Consider the following 20,244-nt stretch of genomic DNA (forward strand, 5'->3'; position numbering starts at 1 on the left):
GAGGAAACTATTAATGGAAAAACTCTCGCCGGTTACATTAGAGCAAAATCTGGGAGATCGGTGACAAATGGTCTCACAACATTTACATTTGTTGCGCCCGCACTTGTAACTACCCAGTATACGAGGAAAAAAAGAAGAAACTGGGGAAGGTGTAACCTTTTGATTCATGCGTAGACGGCTAGGGGCCAACATATTCTTCAGTGTAAGAGATATTTTAAAAGTTATTTTGGGGTTGTGTGCAATGGAGTCTTTAAAGGGGTTATGCCACGACTCAACTTCCTTCAAAACGATATCAAAGGGGTTAAAATATTTCATAAAAACCTATTCATTATGATTAACTGGAGTGAGAAATACATTTTATTTGTTTTCTCAAGGCTTGTTTAGCCTCTATTATGTACCACACAGAAGTAAATGTGGGAGGGGCCTAAAAGGCAGTTTTATCACAAACCCCATAATGCTATGCAGCTGCCTATCTCTTATTGGCCTTCCCAGAGTTCTACATCACTGACTTCAGCGTCTCCTTACACCTGCTGCGTTCAAATAGTCCCAGCAAAGCAGGATGCTGCTATAAATGCTGTGTGTACCGTGTCATGTTTCCCCGATTCTCTATTACTAATTCATTGTCACTATATATATTTACCTAATTAAACTTTCATATAGGCCTCTTTTCTAAAAACGGTCTCAGAGTAAAATGTAATGCACGCGACCGTGTGCTCATCCATGACTGATTCCTGTGATGTGCCCATATATACAGGATAGGAGTAGTAGTACTGTCATGTGCCCATATATACAGGATAGAAGTAGTAGTACTGTGCTGTGCTCATATATACAGGATATGAGTAGTAGTACTGTGCTGTGCCCATATATATACAGGATAGGAGTAGTAGTACTGTGCTGTGCTCATATATACAGAATAGGAGTAGTAGTACTGTACCCATATATACAGGTTAGGAGGAGCAGTAGTACTGTGCTGTGCCCAGTTATACAGGATAGGAGTAGTAGTAGTAGTAGTAGTAGTAGTACTGTGCTGTACCCATGTATACAGGATAGGAGTAGTATTAGTGCTGTTCTGTTGCCATACACATATAATAAAAGTAGTAGTTCTGTGATAGTGTGATAGTGTTGTCATGCTGCTGCTAATGTGTTTCTAGAGCAGGATGCTGGATCCCGGCACTGTCTCCCCTCTACACACCTCCTGATACTTCCTCTGCATGACTGCCCCATCCCCCAGCCCTGGCCTGAAGTGCCATTTATTCACCTCCAACTCCCCAGCACTTATTCCTTGTCTGGCTCGGACTATACCTCAGCTCTAGCAGCAGCAGCTCTGTCCCTCTACTTCACAGGCTGCCGCTCAGCAGGAATGCAACACACAGCAGCCTCATGATGCTTTTTAATGTCCGACCAGCATAGGAAGCTGTGGACGCTGTCTCTGTACACAGACAGCATCCATAGCTATATCAGACATTCTGGTTGCCTGGGATTGATAGCCGCCTATATGATGATCCAGCTCTGGCTCCTCCACGATGCAAAGGAGTGATGGGGCCAGCGGAGGAGTCTGTTTAGATATGCGCATGCCCAGAAGAGTCTTTAGCATTTTATTCTTTCTGCGCATGATCGGCCAGGGTAGGTGTTAGAGAGGACGGGAACAACACCGGTAGGGGGAGCTATTCAGATTTTGAAAAGCATTTTTTGACAAAAGAAGGCATGAAATTTCTGTTTTAAATGTATTGAAGTAAGTTACATAAACTTGATATGGTGGCATAACCCCTTTAAGAAAAGGATCATGTAAAAGAACATTCCAATGTATATCCTTGATCTGGCATTATTGGAAAAGGTAGTTATGAAACTGGCCTCATTATGAGCATCTGTGGTGGTGAGCACAGCTGGTTTGAGGCACTCGCTCTGGCTAAGCTGTCCTGCTCTGAGTAGTGCAGTAGATATTAGGGGAGGGGGTAGCCTTTGGCTAGGAATCTATTTATAAGTACCTGGCTCTGAGTATTAAAATCTGCGTTAGTGGTGCAGTTGTGTCTTATCCTCTTAAATTGTCCATATGGGATATTCGTTTTCCACTTTTTGTAGTGATTACTGGAAAAATTTAGATAACTATTACTGTCTACAGACTTAAAGAAAGTACGCGTACGTATTTCCTCAGTATGAAAGACTACTACATCAAGAAATTCTGCATCATTTTTAACAATGCTTGATGTGAATTGAAGGCCCCAGTGGTTATCGTTGATGTCATCTATGAACAGGAGGGCTTCTTCCCTCGTCCCCTTTCAAATTATGAAAACATCATCTATATATCGCCTAAAGTAAATACAATGCTTGAAAAGTCTGTGCGTGTAAATGTTTAGCTCTTCAAAGAGCCCTACATATAGATTTGCATAGCTGGGTGCGAATTTGCTCCCCATTGCCGTCCCTCTTACTTGCAGGTAGATCTGGTCTAGGATAAAAAATAATTGTGTTCAAGTATAAAAGTGATAGCTCTCAGAATGAAACTACTTTGGATATCAGTCATACTTTTCTTAAAAAATGAGAAATTGCAAGATTATGAGGAATGTTAGTGTAAAGGGATGCTATATCCATAGTAATAAACAGATGTGAATCGTTCCATGTGAGAGGTAGGATATGTCTTAAAAGGTCTGCAGTGTCTAATGTGAATGAAGCGAGTTCCTTTACATATTTCTGTAAACATATGTCAACATAATGGGATAGGTTTGATGTAAGGGAGTTTATCCCCAATATAATCGGGCGACCAGCGGGGTTAACGGGGTTCTTGTGAATTTTTGGTAAATAGTAAAATAGTGCCGTGGCTGGCTCTTCTATTTTAAGATAATGTAATTCTTTTTTGTTTAGGATGTCTAGCTTGAAACCGTCATCCAAAAGGTTATAGAGCTCTTGTTTGAAAATGGTTGTTGGATTGTTCTTTATTTTCTTATAAAAATCTCTATCTGACAGAAGCCGGAGTGATTCTGTAATGTAGTCCGACTTATTAAGAACTACAATACCCCCCCCCCCCCCCTTTATCGGCTGACTTTATAACTATATCCGAATTAGAGGACAAGCATTTCAGTGATTGTCTCTCTTTGTATGTTAGGTTGTGTTTAGACTGTTTGTTGGGGGGTTGGGGTTTTTGAAGCTTTTGAAAGTCTGTGGACACAAGAGTATAAAAGGTCTCCAAATAGCTGCCTTTATGGTGTGTCGGATAAAACACCGACTTGGGTTTAAGATCAGTGTGTATGATATCTGAATTAGGAAAAGTGGGACTGATTGAAGTAGATGTATTATCTGTAGCCATCTTGTTAGTTTTCACAATGTTAAAATGTCTTTTTAATGTTAGTTTGCGGATAAACCTATTTAGGTCTATAAATAGATCAAAGTCATTGGAGGAAGATGTAGGGAAAAGGAGAGCCCTTTCTCCAGAGTTTTCATTTCCGCTTCATTCAACATATAAGTGGATAGGTTAAAAATCTTTATTAAGTTGTTAGAATCTTTTGTAGTGGGCTTAATTGATACTGCTGAAATATCAGCGCAAGGTGTTACTTCTGTCTCTTGTATTTTGGTGTCTCCAGGATGGACTCTTCTGTGGACGAAAGAGTGTCTTGATCTATGCTTGCTTCCTCTTGTTCCTCTCCTAGTCCTTTTTTCCTTTTTGGTCTTAGAGGGGCAGCCATATGGACTTTCTCTATTAGGCTGGGGTTTGGCACATAGTTGAAAGATGGGGTCTTTTTTACCTCTTTCAGGAGCCCTAAAAAAGAGACTGACTCACTAGAGGATGGTGCACCGTGTATTAGTGCCTGTTCGGTGCGGGAACGTCTGGTACAAGGCTTAATGGTAGGAGTGAAGAACTGTTGGTCTTCTTGGGGACTAATCACATCAAAGCTAGTATTATGAATGGTGAGTTGTGATGCATTGAGGTTAGTACTGTTAGGTGGATCTGGAATGTATTTACCAGAAGGTAATTTGGGTTTAGGTAGATTGAGGTCAATGTCGAGAGTATTAGGTTGACACTTATGAGTATGTGATGAGGTGGGTATACGTGAAAGTTCATTGGTAGGGATAATTGGGCGTTTGGACACTGCACCCGAGTGAACTTTAAGGGCTGTATCAGAGTGTACATAACTAGAGGGTCTGAAAGTACGGCTGGGAACCGGAAATTGGATGTTTTGGGACTTGGATATGCTGTTCTCCCGATTCTTATATTCACGGTACCCTCCTTTCGCATTCATTATTTCTTGGGGGGTATTTCCTATTTGTAGTATTGTTTGCCATGTTCCTATTGTTATGTTCGGTTATTTTGGTCCTCATCCAATATTTGACATTGTCAGAATTGTAATCATTTCTGTCTCTATCTAATTTACCCAATTTCTTAGAGAGAATTTCTTTTTCAAATGATTCTATATCTGTAGTAAGCTTATTATTTAAATTGTGGTACAGAGGGTGATGTGTAAATGGGGAAATTTTAGTCGTAATGGTCTCAATTGTCGTGGTGGCGGTATTAGTTAACAGTAGTCTTTTATCACAAAGACATTTCAATAAGGAAATAGCACAATCATGTAATAGGAGATCCCAAGCTTTAACATGAAACAGGGTAAATTTCAGCTTCCACCACGTGTGAGTGCCTGACGGAAGAGAGCACTGATCCTCACTTCACCTGAGTGTGATAAACATGCAATCTAGTGTTAAAGTATGCTGGGGGTCTGAAAAATAATAAAAATGTAAAAAGTTTTTAAAAATTATATTAAGAAAAAAAAAATTCAAGACACCCCCCCTCTTTCCCTAGAAGTCATATAAATACAAATAAACAGTGAAAAAAAAATGAACAATAAAAAGTGATCAAAACATTGTACAGTCCTAGCATTGGAAACGACACCACCCACAGCCCTGTACACTGAAGTATGAAAAAGTTATTAGCCCCAGAAGATGGCAAAAAAAAAAATTGGTTTTAATTTTTGTAAATGTATGAAAGCATTATAAAACCTATACAAATTAGTTATCCCGGTGTTCGCACCGACCCAAAGAATAAAGTAGACATGTCATTTGGGGCACACAGTGAAAGGCTTAAAATCCATTTTTTTCCCACTTCCCAGTACTCGACATGGAAAATTAAATACCATCACTATGAAGTACAATTTGTTACGCAGAAAACAAGCCATCACAGAGCTCTTTACGTGGTAAAAAAATCTAAATTATAGATTTTTGAAGGTGGGGAGTGAAAAATGTAAATGAAAAAGCAAAAACGGGCCACGTCGTTAAGAGGTTAATGTCCAAACCTTCAAGATCCTTAATGTTTGTAATCTGCACTTCTGCTTGTAATTTGTTTTTGTATATTCTGTTGTATGCACCCTCAATGCTGCATTTTCTTCCAATAACCGATGATAGAATCACCTTGAGATTAGATCCATTTTTCTTACCTGAAGTTCTTTCCAATTTTCACAAGAACCAGGAAATTGTCTAGCCATCATTTTGTGAAGAGAGGAAGGCCGCCACCTTTTTGATGTAATTAGAATAGACATCAATTACTTGAATCCACCGGTCCTTGTAGAAAGGACTCAAACCTTTTTATCCAATTTCTGGGAAAGAACAAAGGATGCAAAGCATCTTAAGCTTTAATTGCCAATGGATCATTTCCTGCTTTATGAAATGCCGTAAACTGGAAGATAGACCTCTAACGGGCGTGGAAATGTTTACTCTACCAGAGCAATTTTTATTTTCTGGGTGGAATTTTGTGGTGCCTCATTGGTCCAAATATGTAGGGCAGCTTCCTGGTCTAGCAATCTGACCTCTGCACTGCATTAAAGATTGGACATTGCTACTTAAGGATTTTTGGCTTTTGGTAGAAAAATTCTTTAGGCGGTAGTCCTGCCCTAATATACTGTACCTTAAATTTGTCATATTTCTCCATGGTCATCATTGGGGAATATAATGGAACTACAGAATTAGTCACATTCGTTCCCCTTGAGAAAGGCAAAGACACTGAAACGCGTGTCGGGAAGCAACTGCTCATCTTGATCAATATGGTTGTGCATTGACCTTCTGTATTTGGCACTTGACACTTTATATTTCCACTTGGTATATATGAAATACTGTTTGATCAGGGCCGACATCAACTTTGATTTGTTTTCATCCATTCACTCTGTAATCATGTTGTGAGCATGGTCATGTATCTTTACCCTTACTATGTTGTTATGTAATTATTGACTTGTTGCATATCCCGCACTAGTCGCATTATTTCTTTTCTTTTCCTGTATACTGTTACTTTGTAACTTGTATTTTATTTTGGGTATATTTTAAATGGAATGAAATAAATATTAAATTTGATTACACTTGGCCTTTTTCCTTGCCCGTTGTGCTAGTTATAGGTTTGGAATTAGTCACTATCCATCAAGATCGTCTATATATTTCCCTTCCTAGTCTTTTAAAGGACAACTACCACCAGATTACTAGTGGTAGACTGTCTTCTTTACCTCTAGGGGATGATGGCACCATCTTCAGCTAGTTCCAGGGCTCCCAGATTCCTCAGAAAACAACTTTATAAAAATGTGTCTCTTGGCTCCGCTGTGCCCTAATTAAATATTCATTCCCCCCAGTTTCACATTATTCACCCCTCCATCCCATCCGCTATGCTCAGACAACTGTCTGCAAATCTAGCACATGCGCAAGAAATTATTTCTTGCACAGCCGCACTAAAAACTGTACGGTGGCTCAGTGGTTAGCATTACAGCCTTGAAGCGCTGGGGTTCTGTGTTCAAGTCCCATTCAGGTCAACATCTACAAAGAGTTTGTAGGTTCTCTCCATCTTTGCGTGGGTTTCCTGTCGGTCCTCCAGTTTCCTACACTCCAAAACATACTAGTAGGTTGATTAGATTGTGAGCTGATTTGGCAAGCTCTGTGCAGTGCTGCGGAATCTGTGTGCGCTCTATAAATAAAGGAATTATTTTTATTATTGTTATTATTAACCATTATCGGCGGGGTGGGTGGGGGGGAGTGTCATGTGGACTTTTCAAGAGCGAATTACAGGTAGGTACTAATTTGGTATTTGTTGTAATTTTTCAACTCCTGATAATTGAAAAATTTTAATTTTATAAATTATTTAAAAGTTATCAAATGGTATAAATTTTAAACATCATTACGTCCTGCAAAAAACAACGCCTTACGCAGCTCCATAGGCACAAATATGAATACATTATTAGTTTCAGTAGTTGTAAAATTAAGCCTTTTTTGTAAAAAGGTTTTAGTTTCTTAAATAGCAAAATAAAAAGTTATGGAGCAGAAGGGGAGCAAAAAAAAAAACAAAAGAAAAGAAAAAGGGCATTGGCGGGAAGGGGTTAACACTGTATAGTGAATGTAAAATATCTCTAAGTGGATACTAAAAAAAATCCAATACAAAAAAATAACATGGTAATAGATACATCTCATCCGAAGAATGGACCAGTCAAACACTCAGGCCATGGGCCCTATAGCAGTCAATGGGGCAGATTTACTTACCCGGTCCATTCGCGATCCAGCGGCGCGTTCTCTGTGCTGGATTCGGGTCCGGACGGGATTTATTAAGGTAATTCCTCTGCCATCCACCAGGTGGCGCTGCTGCGCTGAAAAGCATCGGAACGCACTGGAGTTCACCGAGCTGGGCTGAGTGAAGGTAAGTGCAAGCTCCGGGACAGACTTTTTTTTTTTTTTTTAAATGCAGCGGTTTTTCTGAATCCGTCGGGTTTTCGTTCGGCCACACACCCCCATTTCCGTCACGTGCATGCCAGCGCCGATGCGCCACAATCCGACCGCGTGCGCCGGGGCAATTCTGGGGAAATCGGCGCAAAACGGAAATATTCGGGTAACACGTCGGGAAATGCGAATCGGGCCCTTAGTAAATAACCCCCAATGTTCTGCCTCTATTGGAGATACAGCACAGGTTCCCATTATACAAGCATTTTGTTATAATTCTTGCTGTTTCAATTCTCTTTTTTTTCTTAAGTTACATGCAGGAGAAGAAAAAATCAAGAAAAGGAACCTTTTGTTTGGAGATCAAAGCATCCCTGTAACTGAAGACAAAATTCAGCAAATCAAACAAGAGATATTGGAACAAGAGACCCTTCTTAAAGGGTATCATCAGGTACTGTATTAAAGGGCAAATGTCACCTGCAAATTAACTATTTTCTGAAAGTTAAAAGTTGAAAGTTTTATGTTAAAGTGTAGCTAAGCTTTTGAACCAAATTGACTTATCGATTTCACAGCTGTATTGAAATATTCTATTTGTCTTTTAGGAGTTTAGTTTATCTATCCTTTTCTATTAGCTTTGTACAGACTTCAGCGCTGGTTTGAAGTACAGTGCTTACTGATCTAGTATTTATTCCCTATCCTGTGGATCAGTATCTCACTCCTTTCAGGAAGTAGGGCTTCTACTTTATTTGCTTTACTCTAATGCTTCTTGGAAGAAGCTGCCTAATAAAATAGGAGTGAAATTTCTTTTAAAAGAAGGCAGGTTCTAACAGGCACTGTATGAAGGCAGTCCTGCAGTCCTATATCAGACCTCAGGGCTGCTATAGCTATTGTCAAGATCTCCTAAAAGCAGTACTGTAGGGGTGATTGTGAGGAGATAACCCTCAAAAGGCAGGGCTGAGCCGTCTCCACACATGGAATTATTAAACCTGCCATTAACTGCCCATTTTACAGGTTATTCTATGGATGGATGTTAGATCCCTAATTGCCAATATTTTTATATTTCTATTCCTGATTATGTGGAATGAAACTGAAAAATGGGAATAATGGTGTACACCTAAAGGAAAAAACCCTACCCATCAAAGTATATATGTTAACAAGCCCTCCATGACAAAGGTATTCAATGTAAAACCCTTATGCCCTTTAGTATACAATATATCACTGCTTAGCTCCTCAGAGTTTATTTATAAAATGTAAGCCCCTTGCACCCCTATACATTAAACAATCAAACCCCGTCACCCATCCCAGGAATCCTCTCACATTATAGAATAATCTTCCCCAGTCACTAACGGCTACCTCTAATATCGTGTTCTGCAGCTCTTTACAAATTATAAAGCTCTCCCAGCTATTCACTGCAAACAATAACTCTCTAGATCCTCAGAGCCCATCACAGTGTAGAATAACCCCCACCCCCTCCCTGTCCGCCCTTACATAACTGTTGTCCATCTCTGTAAAAAAAAAAAATACAACCCTCTCACCATTAAATCATTTTTTTGTTCTGAATTGAGACCTACAAAACTGTATAAATGTGTTAACACTTTGAACGTACTGACTTGTCATTTGGACCGCACAGTGAAACCCCTCTGTATCCATTTCTCGGTATACAGAATATTAAATGTTGCCACTAAGGGAGGCCTTATACAGCTCTTTAAATGGAAAAATTAAAAAAAAAAACATTTGGCTTTTGGAAGGCAGTAAGTGAAACACAGAAATGCCAAAACTGAAAAGGGTCTGGTCCTTAAAGGGTTAAAGCTAATTTTTCTAAGCTGTATGAAATAATGTGACAATTCACAGAAGTATTTAATTGTTCTCCACATTTATTGCCTCCAGGAAAATGAGAGGTTGTATAATCAAGTTAAAGAGCTCCAACAAAAAAACAGACAGAATGAGGAACAAATGTTTCGAGAAAACCAGGCTTTGAAAGCTGAGTTACGTTCAGTAAGGTAAATTGACATAATGGCACATGAAGCACTGAAAATTGTGTAGAAATGTTATGGCTCGTATATATTACATTTTCCTTTTTGTCAAGAATTTCAATGAAAACCACTAGAGAAATGACCTTGCATTAGTATTATTGCAGTCTATATGCATTGGTTCGGATGTGTTCCTTCTGGAATAGATATATAGGCAGCCCCGGATTATGTACAAGATAGGTTCTTTAGGTTTGTTCTTAAGTTGAATTGGTATGCAAGTCAGAACTGTATATTACAGACACTTTACTGATGATTATTGCAGCCTGGGACTAATGTATGACAACCAGAGAGCTTCACCAGAGGTCACAGTGGGCAGAGAGCTGCATCTGTTACTAGGGGTCGTCTGTAAGTCGGGTGTCCTTAAGTAGGGGATATAGCATTAATCCCACATCATATCATTTGGTGTCTTGAAAGTCATGCTTGATGTGGGCTGCCTTACAAGGTAGCAAGAGAGGCATGGTTTTCCTTGTCCCATCTTGGAATACATAGTTGCATATTCTCAGTTAAAAATTAAATGGATATTAGAAAAGAGCCAGAGAATGCCAAAAAAAAGATACTATCCATTGGTAATATATACTAAAAATGGCGCATAGAAAAGTATTTCACATGCATCTCCATAACAATACAAAATAAGGACATTTGCAGAAGTATTGTTTAAAACATGCCAAGAAACGAGAAAGTTAAACATTTATATTCAAGGAGTTCAATATGGTTCTGTAACTTTTTCACCTTACGTCCTAAAAATGTGTTTTCCTGCACACTACGCAGTGTATTCCGAGCTTCCTTGTGGTGTAGTGTGTCACGCAGATAACTGTTTGTGGACATATTATTGTAGCCATAAAATAGGGAAATTTATGGGATGTCATTTCCTTGCGCCAATGCTGAACTATTTTTCATAAGTAGAAAAGTTCATACATTAGTTGTACATATAACCTGTCTGAATTTGTAGGGAAAAGGTGAATGCTCCCAAACTGCAAAATCAATACGCAAATGGCGAGTCCGGTCACGATCCAAAGAGCTGTAAAGAAGTGGATGTTGAGCAGAGTGCTATTCAGGTAACTAGACCCTCAACCAATGAAGTATTTATTTTCATGCTTTGAATAGATAAATCAAATGGGATTTTCCTTTTTTATCAGCCGTTTCCTTCTGCCACCCGTGGTTGTTGGTAATGTTTTACGCACTGGTGAAATAATGCTTTTTACTAGAGCATTTCCATTATATTAATGCTTCCAGCCATGTCTATTAGCAGGTAATGACATCTAAGTAGTTCTTTAAAAACAACCTCATTTAATGTTCTAGCACTGATGCAGTATTAATGTATGCAATAACAGCATATTGTTTTGTTTCTTCACATTATTGTACTATATTACCTTGTACATTCTTAATATAGGTCAAGTTTGTTTACCTTTTTTTCTTAAAACAGAAAAAAGAGATCAGTTTGCTAGAAGAAATAGCCAGGTACAAAAAGGAGAAACAGGCATTGGAAGTAGATCTGTTACAGATGAAGAAAGAACGTGATCTCCTGAAGGGCCAGTTAGCAAACATTTCAGGTAGAATAATTTTCCTCTACTGTACAATATATTCCATGTACTGTACTTGGAGAGCGTTACAGCATATGTAGAGGGAAGCTACTAGCCAGCCATTTGTTGCATGCATCTCAGTAATACAAGGGTTTTACTAGTGAAAATGTGGATACAATGTCCCAGACTACCACGTGTTGCAAATCTATTGAGGGGCTACAATTAATTTCTAAACTATAGATATTTGATTTTTTCATTTTAATTTTGCATCTGTGCACACAGCAGATATCATTATTACTGTAATTGTGAATTTATTTGTATATGTCACCAAACATTTTATGCTAAAAACCTAGGGCTCCTGCTTTCCTGCACAATATTAGGGCATCAATGCTGCCTGTTCATGTCATAATATTATCACTGACAATATGCATTCCCTGTATAGATGATACATCATACCAAATCAAAATTTTGGAAGAGACTTCCAAGAAGGAAATTGCCCGATTGAACAAAAGGTTACAGTGGTTTGCAGAAAACCAAGATCTGCTGGATAAAGATGCTGGGCGACTTAAAGATGCTTATGAACAAATAGAAAGTCTAAAAATGCAGGTACAGGCAGTCCCCTGGTTTCGTACAAGATTGGTTCTTTGGGTTTGTTCTTAAGTTGAATTTGTATGTAAATCGGAACCTGTATATTTTGTGTGTAGCTCCCAACAAAAAATTTTTTGGACGCTGTGACAATTTGATTTTCAACATTTTCAAATTAGAAGAACAAGGATTAACAGTAAATCTTCACTGCAGACATCTTTGATAACTCTTTTATTTGGGACTAAAGTTCACTAAATTACCAATATCTAGAGTGCTTCATCAGAGGTAACAATGAGCACAGAGGCCTGTTTGTGACAGTTGTCTGTAAGTAGAGTGTTCGTAAGTCGAGGACTTGCAACTCTATTTGCAACAATATTTTTTGGACTATAGAGCGCGCAAAAAAATCCTTTGATTTTCTCAGAAATCAAAGGTGCTCCTTATAGTCCAGTGCGCCTTATATATGAACTGTACTTACAGACAACAGCTGCCTTGAACTGTGCATAGGTCTGCCACCTGCTGGTCATTCATCCTTATAATCAGGTGCGCCCTATAATCCGGTGCGCCTTATATATCAACCTAGACGTTTAAACAGGCATTTATCGAAGGTGCACCTTATAATCCGGTGCGCCTTATAGTACGAAAGGTATGGTAAATATACAATCTTCAACTGGGGATTCACAATCTTTTCTTCATTACTTCATGTCAGAGGAGTTTTAGGCTTCTGGGATTCTCAGTGATCTTGAGAATAGGCTTGTGCAGAACCTTTCAATATGAACTTCATAGAACAGAGTCCAGCTTAACTAGGAGAGGCAGGACTCTATAGCAGACTTCCTGCTTAAGAATATACATATTACACTCATATATACACCAACATTTATATACCTATAAACATACAGTTCTTCGCTCAAACACACACGTTTATACACTCGCACACACACAAAGAGCATGTACACATCACATATACACACACAAAGTACTATATACAGACATCAGCATATAAACACAAATACAGTATATACACACACCATGCACCATATATATATATATATACAGCCTATATACATCACGTAAATGCTATATCAGAATAATATGTATATACTGGTGCCCATCCTCCATTTAGTCAGGTCAGATAACGGGGCCCCAAGACAATTAATATGGATTGAATGGTTGATGCATACTATAACGTTATCCTGTTCATTCATTCATTGTATGTAAATGTTTTATAAGGTTACAAAGCTAAGACATGATACTGGAAATCAATATGTCCAACAACAAAATCGGCTAAAGGACAGAGCTGCGGATGCAAAACGTATTCAAGACCTTGAGCGACAGGTGGGATTTTATTATTGGTAATAGCTCTTGGAAGACTCTTTCTGTGCTTGTGGGGGTCCAGCTGATGTAGGGAAAAAATATGCAAATAAGCTCTGCTGTATATGACTCTGTGTATGATGGGATTAGCTGCTCTGTATAAACACAAGCTCTTCAGGAATTCAGTACATTGTGAAATTATTATCTTTTCAGCAAAGATCGTGTGATTAAAAAGAGTATTAAAGCGTCTAATTAGAACAAAGAAGACAATTAAATAATTGGCCTCACCATTACTGATCTTAATACTTGACACTAAGGAGAAAACCTAGATTCAGATTTTTCCTTTTTTTTTTTTTTTTTTTTTTTTTTCAACCTGAATTTTAATATTACATTATCAGATTGTATTAAGGAAGGATGCCATACGCATTGGCTATACAGTGAAAAATATAAAGACATAGAAAAACAAAGAAAGAAAAAAAAGCATAAAGAAAGATCTGCACCACCTCCTCTTCCCCACAGGTATAAATCCCACAAACCAGGTCAGCTTATAAGCAAAATTGAAGTAAAAACTGAAAAATCGTCGACCCCCAAATGAAAGCAGTCATTAGTTGCTCAACATGCCATAGGTCTCTCCTGCCACTTTAAAGGTCCTATGGATTGAAGTCTGCCCAGGGGGCCTTCTACGTCACCCAGGTTGTACCACAAGGTGGTCATAAAAAGGGCACATAACTACTCTAATCTCTTCATCCGTAAGAAAACATAAGATGAGGCCGACCCATTTATCAAAATATTTCTCACACAGGTTAATAATCATAGGAACTGTAAGTGTCTCAGCAAAATAAAGTCTGTACTATACATAATATTTACTATTGGGTTCCTCGGATCTGATGACGTCCCCGCTTCAGCCAATCAAAGGCTAAAGGATTAGTCGGTTTGTAAAGTTTTCTCCTTTTGAGAAAAAGCTATGTTCTTAAAATGAGAATGGTTGTTAGTATTTGATGATATATACTCGAGTATAAGCCGACCCAAGTATAAGCCAAGGCCCCTTATTTTACCACAAAAACATGGGAAAACTTATTGACTCAAGTATAAGCCAAGGGTGGGAAATGCATTGGTCACATCCTCCCCATTATATAGCCTGCCGGACTTTGCCCCATAGTATATGGCCATCACCTGCCCCCCAGTATATAGCCTGCCAGCCCATATCCCCCAGTATATAGCCAGCACCCTGCCCCAGTATATAGACAGCAGCGGGGGAAGCTGGAAAGGTGAGTTTTGATATATTTTTTTACTCAAGTATAAGCCAAGTTTGGGTTTTCAGCACATTTTTTGTACTGAAAAACTAGACTTATACTCGAGTATATATGGTAACTTAAAATCAGAGAATTCCAACCTGGATGAGGAATAACAAAAGGAGTACTGAAACATGACCAACAGCTGTACAAGATAATATAATGTAAAAGAAATCTCACCAGGTCCTAAAGAGATTGGGGCTAAAAATATTGCCAACATATCCACAAACTTGTCTAGACTCAATATCTGATTGTGAGGATGAAGCACCCAAATCAGGTGCTAACTGCAGCTTATAAAGAGAGGATGGAGCAAGAAGCAGACAGCTGAGCTCCCTTTTCCATTCTCTGTTTGATTCAGTTTGATTTTGATAACCTTTACTTAAGATATGTATTCAATTTTAGCCCTTTTTACTTGTATCTAGTGCCATAAGTCTATTTTTATTTTCTGTGTAACATCATCTAATGCTTGCAAAAGGTGAAAGAAATGGAAGCGATTATTAAAAGGAGACATCCCAACTCCATACCTGCACTCATGTTTGCAGCTGCAGCAACATCCGAAATTGACAAGCCATCAAAAAGTAATACAATAAGCTACTTGGAAAAAAGAATACAAAAATTAGAAAATGACCTTGAAAGCAAAGACGAAGAAGCAAAGAAAAGCCTGCGCAGTATGGAGCAGAACTTTCAAAAAGTCAAGGTGAGCTTTCATTTCATTACCTTTTGTTCTGAACTCAGAAGCACGATTAAAAGCAAAAAGAAATGGAGAAAAATCCAGCACAAAGAAACATTTTTCTTTCTAATAGAGGATTTTAAAAGCTTATTATATTACCCGCACCATTCATTCCTGCATGTGGCTTAAGAGTGTATTTATGTATTAAAGTAAACCACCTGTCACCGGGAATGTCATTTTAATCTGGTGATAGTTTCCAATAGCCTATGCTCTGCTGATTTAAAATATGTCTTTGTCATCATTCTGAGTCATTTCAGTATTTTGTCTAAGTTTAATTCGCATTACCTGGCCCCCTGCCAGCAGTGTCTGGTGAGTCCCTTGGGAGGAGCAGCTGCTGCAGCCTGTGTGTGCCTGTGCCAGACTCCCTCACCACTTCCTGTCATGTGTATTGAGCAGGAGGTGAATGGACAGTGATGATGTAGAGGAGAGGAAGAATGCATAAGGAGACACAGGTACAAACAGGCAGCAGCTGTCCTTACCCCGAGGACTTGCCACATACTGCCGGCATGGAGCCAGGTAGTGTGAATACAGTTTTATAAAGTACCGAAATCATTCTGAATGCTGCCAAAGGCATTTTTAAAATTGCCAAAGCATAGGCTATTGGAACTTTTCACCAGCTAAAAATTACATTTCTGGTGACAGGTTCCCTTTAAACAGTAACCATAAAATTGTTTTAGAAATGACTGAAAATGACTAACCATTAATTTCCTTGTGATTTTAGATTCAGTATGAGAGTAGAATCAATGAGCTTGAGGACTTGCTTGCTCACAGGCCCCTAAATGAACCACACAAGATTATGGATAACACAGTAAAGGTTAAAGCCCTTGAACAAGAACTTTCTATATTTAAGGATGCTCATCACACCACAGTAATGAATTTACAAAAAGAGAATGAGGCACTTAAATCCAAGACCTTGATTTTAGAGCATAAATTGATGCTTAAAGAAGGAAATGTGGAGGAGCTGACTGAACAAGCAAGGATGACAAGACTTAACCGGGAACTTGTTTCTAAAAGTAAGGAGATTCAAGAACTGTCAAAAACAGTGGAACGTCTTCAAAAAGAAAGGATGACGATGCTCTCCGTTAAACCTCATTCAAACCCTGGGATGACTGCTAGTGTTTTACCTCCTTTTAGTGGAAGCCAAATAGAGGAGGAGCATTTTCCAGCAGAGTTTGATGGTAAATCATATAAACCATATCTAGTTACAGACTTTCACATTTCTGAAGTGAAACAACAGAATAAGAGACTGGAAGCTAAAGTACTCCAAATATCTCAAGATATGAGCCAACAAATTACACATTATAAAATGTCTCTGGATAATTCGGAGAGCGCTCTAAAAAGGTAATTGTTCATGGCCTTATGATATGTGACGTCTTCACAATGGAATATTTTTTGCTATAAAACAAATGGCGTTTATGCTTAATACAACCCCCCCCCCTTATAATTTATTTAAATTCTAATAAACTTTAAATGGAACCAATAAAAACTATCCTCCCTATACAGCTACATTAATGGAAGGAAAGGGTGACTCACGCATGAATTTCTTCCATAAACAATTTTTTATTGTTTAAATATAAAACTAAATTGAAGGATGTTGACAAAGGCTATGGATAAAACGTATGTGCCTCAATTTAGTGCCATTGAGAAATACAATTTATCCCGGTTAGAAATTGCAGCATATTGCCCAGTGGCGGCTGCTCAACTATATTCCTGATGTATCTTTAGATCTTGACTTTGGGTCAGATTTTTATTTTGTAAAATTGGAACATTTTTGCCTTATTGGAGCCCTGCTCCATCTTCACATTTTGGTCTTAATCTAAAAGCACCAAATAGCAAGGAAAAGGCACAGATTGCATCAGATAATGGCATATTTTACACCAAAACATTCAACACAGAGATTCTATTAAAAATATGAATACAATGGAGGAGATGTCTCAGAAGTGTCTGAGAGCAGAACTGTTCTAGTTTCTCAAACCACTTGATGCTGCTGTGTATGTTGTCTACATCAGATTTATAAATACAATGAAACATAATTTGTGCTGTATGCCAATTATTATACTGTTGGTTCAGTCCGCTCTTTAGCCTCTCCCTTCGACCTCAATTGACACCCCTGCCTTTTCTAAGTCTCAGATTTGCAGTGTTTGAAGACAAAAGTGTATGACTCTACAGACAGCAGCACCATCCCACCCCTATGTCTATTCAACTGTAAATGGCATACAAGATGTTCTTAGCCATCAGTGGGTGTCACCTATCACCCACAATGACAAGCTTTCACAGGAGACCATTCAAACAAGTGTTCTTTGCAGAATGTGAGTTTGCAGCTCAGCCCTGTTCATGTCAATATGACCATGACTAGAAAACTCCTATAATAAAGCCCTCAGAGCTCCCTTTGTAGAATTACATTTCCATCATAAATTTCCTTGACCAGGTTACAAATATGCATCTGATCTTTAGCAATAAAATACTTTAAAGTTAAGTTAAAAATTCAGTAACCTTGAGAACATACAATCCCTTAAAATGTAATCCATTAAGCTGCAGAAATTTTCTGTTGTTGAACCGTTAAAAAGCGAGCCATTATCTGAGTCCTACAGCCCACAAAAAATAGCAGAGGCTAACCCTAGCTAAGCTAGCATCTTAGTATCAGGTTATCATTCCTTCCTTTACATCCAGTGGAGCAGCTTCAGTAATAACATCATATTTGGAAGTTACTTAAGTTTAGATACTCAACAGTATTTGGGGATTTATTTATTAAACCGTTGATTAAAGGGGTCAAAGGTGTATCTGATATTTTACCAAACTGCAGAAGTCTGGAGTCCAGTGTTTACCAGGGAAATACAAGGGATTCTTCTAATCTTCATCGTCATGAAGCTCTGCTCTATTATCTGATTAGAGATAGGATTGACCTGTGGGGAGTTAGTCTTAAAAGGGGTATTCCAGGAATCAGCATAATTCATATACAAGTGGTTCCTTAAAATAAAAGCTGATGTGTAATTGGTTGTTATTTAAAATTTTGCTCCCGTTAGCAGAAAATGCTGGTGACATACAATGTAATGAAGAATTAAAATGCTACTGGTCCTGTAATCAGTCTTTTGATTCCCTCTGCGTAGAGCAGACACAGGACAGAAGATGGCCGCTGGTCACATGTCCACATCACATGTACTACACCTGCCTGGGCTGGTCATGTGATCACCACCAAGTTTGGCTGTAGTCGGTTGGTTGCAGTGCATTCAGTATGGACAGTGTTGTGGTGATGTGCAGGGATGGCAGTTACACATCATTACTATGGTAACAGAGCAAGAAAGTCTGTTAGAACATCACTGGGAGTAGAGCATAAGACGGAGGAGTGGCGGCCATCTTGGTGATAACTCCCCCTACATTAGAGAGGTCATAAAATTTTGTGACTCATAAAATCAAACTATTTTTTAAACCATTTTGTGACTAATGACATTGAGTTTTGTTACAATCATTTATTCAGATGTTCATATTTCCGGAATACCCCTTTAATGTCCCAAACGTCTATTAGAGGTTACCAACATTTCTTGTACCTTCACAAAAAAGCATGAATTTTTTCTGTATGTTTTTAATGCAGTTTTAACCACAGTAAACTGCACTGATGTCTACATCCTGAATGTGAGCGTGAATAGCTATTTCCATAATAACCCTACATACATTTATAGGTTATTGATAGTCTTTGTATTTTATGTTTCAGAAGTGAGTTGAAGAGGTTTGGCTGGAAAATCAAGTCTGCAAGCTTCTCCCAAATATTCCAGCTCTGCAGTGTCTTAAAGGAGCTGTCCCATGACAGCTTTACTCATACATTCTCCCTAACTGCTAGTTATGTTGAGAAGTGATATTTATACAGATGTACCTTTTGCACCGTTTTCGAATGAATGGAGCTGAAGGCAATTGAATGTTATTTTCCGCGCAGTGAACTGACTCCTAGTACATCTATTTTCATATTGATTGCAGGTTAAAAGAAGAGGCGGCAGAACAGGTTGCGGCCCTTAAACAGCTGCATCAAAGAGAAATAGAAAAGCTCATTTGCCAACAGGCGTTAGAGCATTCTTCATCTAGAGTGGCCGAGCTAAGCAGTAAAATCTCTACTCAAGAGGTACGTGCTCTGAATAGCTTTTACATGTATGTATAAAATTCATAAAGGCGTAACTACTATCATTATGTTGTTTACAGTGCGTTCAGAAACTGTACAGACCTTTGCACCTTTCTTATATTTTGCTATGCTTAAGCCTTGTCTGACAGCCAGAGACCTGTCCTGCTACTGCGATATATGGTATTAAAATGAAAGACATTGCTGCACACTTCACACACGCACCATCTGCTCTCTAAGCTGAGCGGTCATAAGCAGTTAACCATCAGAGAGTTGGAAAGTCAAACCACTGTCTATAAGTTCTCACAGGTGATAATACATATCGCAAAAAAAAAAAAACCTGAAGGAAAAACTTTCTGTGGAGGAACAAGTCTCAGGGAGGGCAAAATTCTGAATGGAGACAGAGATTTTCTTTCAGCTTCCCAGGCGATGACTCTAAACACACAACCAAGATAATATAGCATAGTCTTTGGGTACACTCTTTCCCTTTCCTTAAAGGAGCATTCCCATTTACATTTAATTTAATTCATTTGCCATGTATAAACATTTCTTCAATTGGATGTTATTAAACAATATGTTCCTGTGTGAAGATAATTTCTCTTAAAAGTAGCCATGTTGTCCCTTAGAAACGTGATGGCTTCCTCGGATACGACCACCTCACATTTTGGCAGGGGTAGCCAGACATGCGCTATATAGTCCTGCCTGACCACCTGGCTTCAGCAATCTTTACTAAAGGATAGATGTAGGACATAGAGTAAATCCCAGACATTACATATACAAAAACCTTTTGTTTCTTTGTGCAATCCCTCCAGCAGAGGTGGTCGTAACCAAGGAGTCAGGCTGTTTTCTAAGGGACCATATGACTACCTTTATGAGAAATTATCTTCACACAGGTACTATTTTTAATAACATCTAATTGAAGAAATGTTTATGTATGGCAGATTAATGAAACCGAATGTGAATGCCCAGATGAGAATATACCATTCCACTGGTGACAGGTCCCAATAGGCACTGC

General features: G+C 38.6%; 1 protein-coding gene across 7 annotated transcripts in view; it reads left to right on the forward strand.

Annotated features, from left to right (window-relative positions):
* The window catches only part of CEP162 (centrosomal protein 162), a 90,099-nt gene that overhangs the window by 60,585 nt on the left and 9,270 nt on the right, over nucleotides 1-20,244 (forward strand). For all 7 annotated transcript variants that reach the window (XM_072142016.1, XM_072142017.1, XM_072142020.1 and 4 more), the window contains 9 exons: nucleotides 7,973-8,110; nucleotides 9,547-9,659; nucleotides 10,639-10,744; nucleotides 11,113-11,239; nucleotides 11,652-11,815; nucleotides 13,022-13,126; nucleotides 14,870-15,091; nucleotides 15,846-16,465; nucleotides 19,094-19,235. In XM_072142016.1, the coding sequence (XP_071998117.1) occupies nucleotides 7,973-8,110; nucleotides 9,547-9,659; nucleotides 10,639-10,744; nucleotides 11,113-11,239; nucleotides 11,652-11,815; nucleotides 13,022-13,126; nucleotides 14,870-15,091; nucleotides 15,846-16,465; nucleotides 19,094-19,235 (1,737 nt within the window). The remainder of the gene's footprint in view (nucleotides 1-7,972; nucleotides 8,111-9,546; nucleotides 9,660-10,638; nucleotides 10,745-11,112; nucleotides 11,240-11,651; nucleotides 11,816-13,021; nucleotides 13,127-14,869; nucleotides 15,092-15,845; nucleotides 16,466-19,093; nucleotides 19,236-20,244) is intronic.

This window comes from Engystomops pustulosus, chromosome 3, assembly GCF_040894005.1.
Source record: "Engystomops pustulosus chromosome 3, aEngPut4.maternal, whole genome shotgun sequence".
Classification (NCBI taxonomy): domain Eukaryota; kingdom Metazoa; phylum Chordata; class Amphibia; order Anura; family Leptodactylidae; genus Engystomops; species Engystomops pustulosus.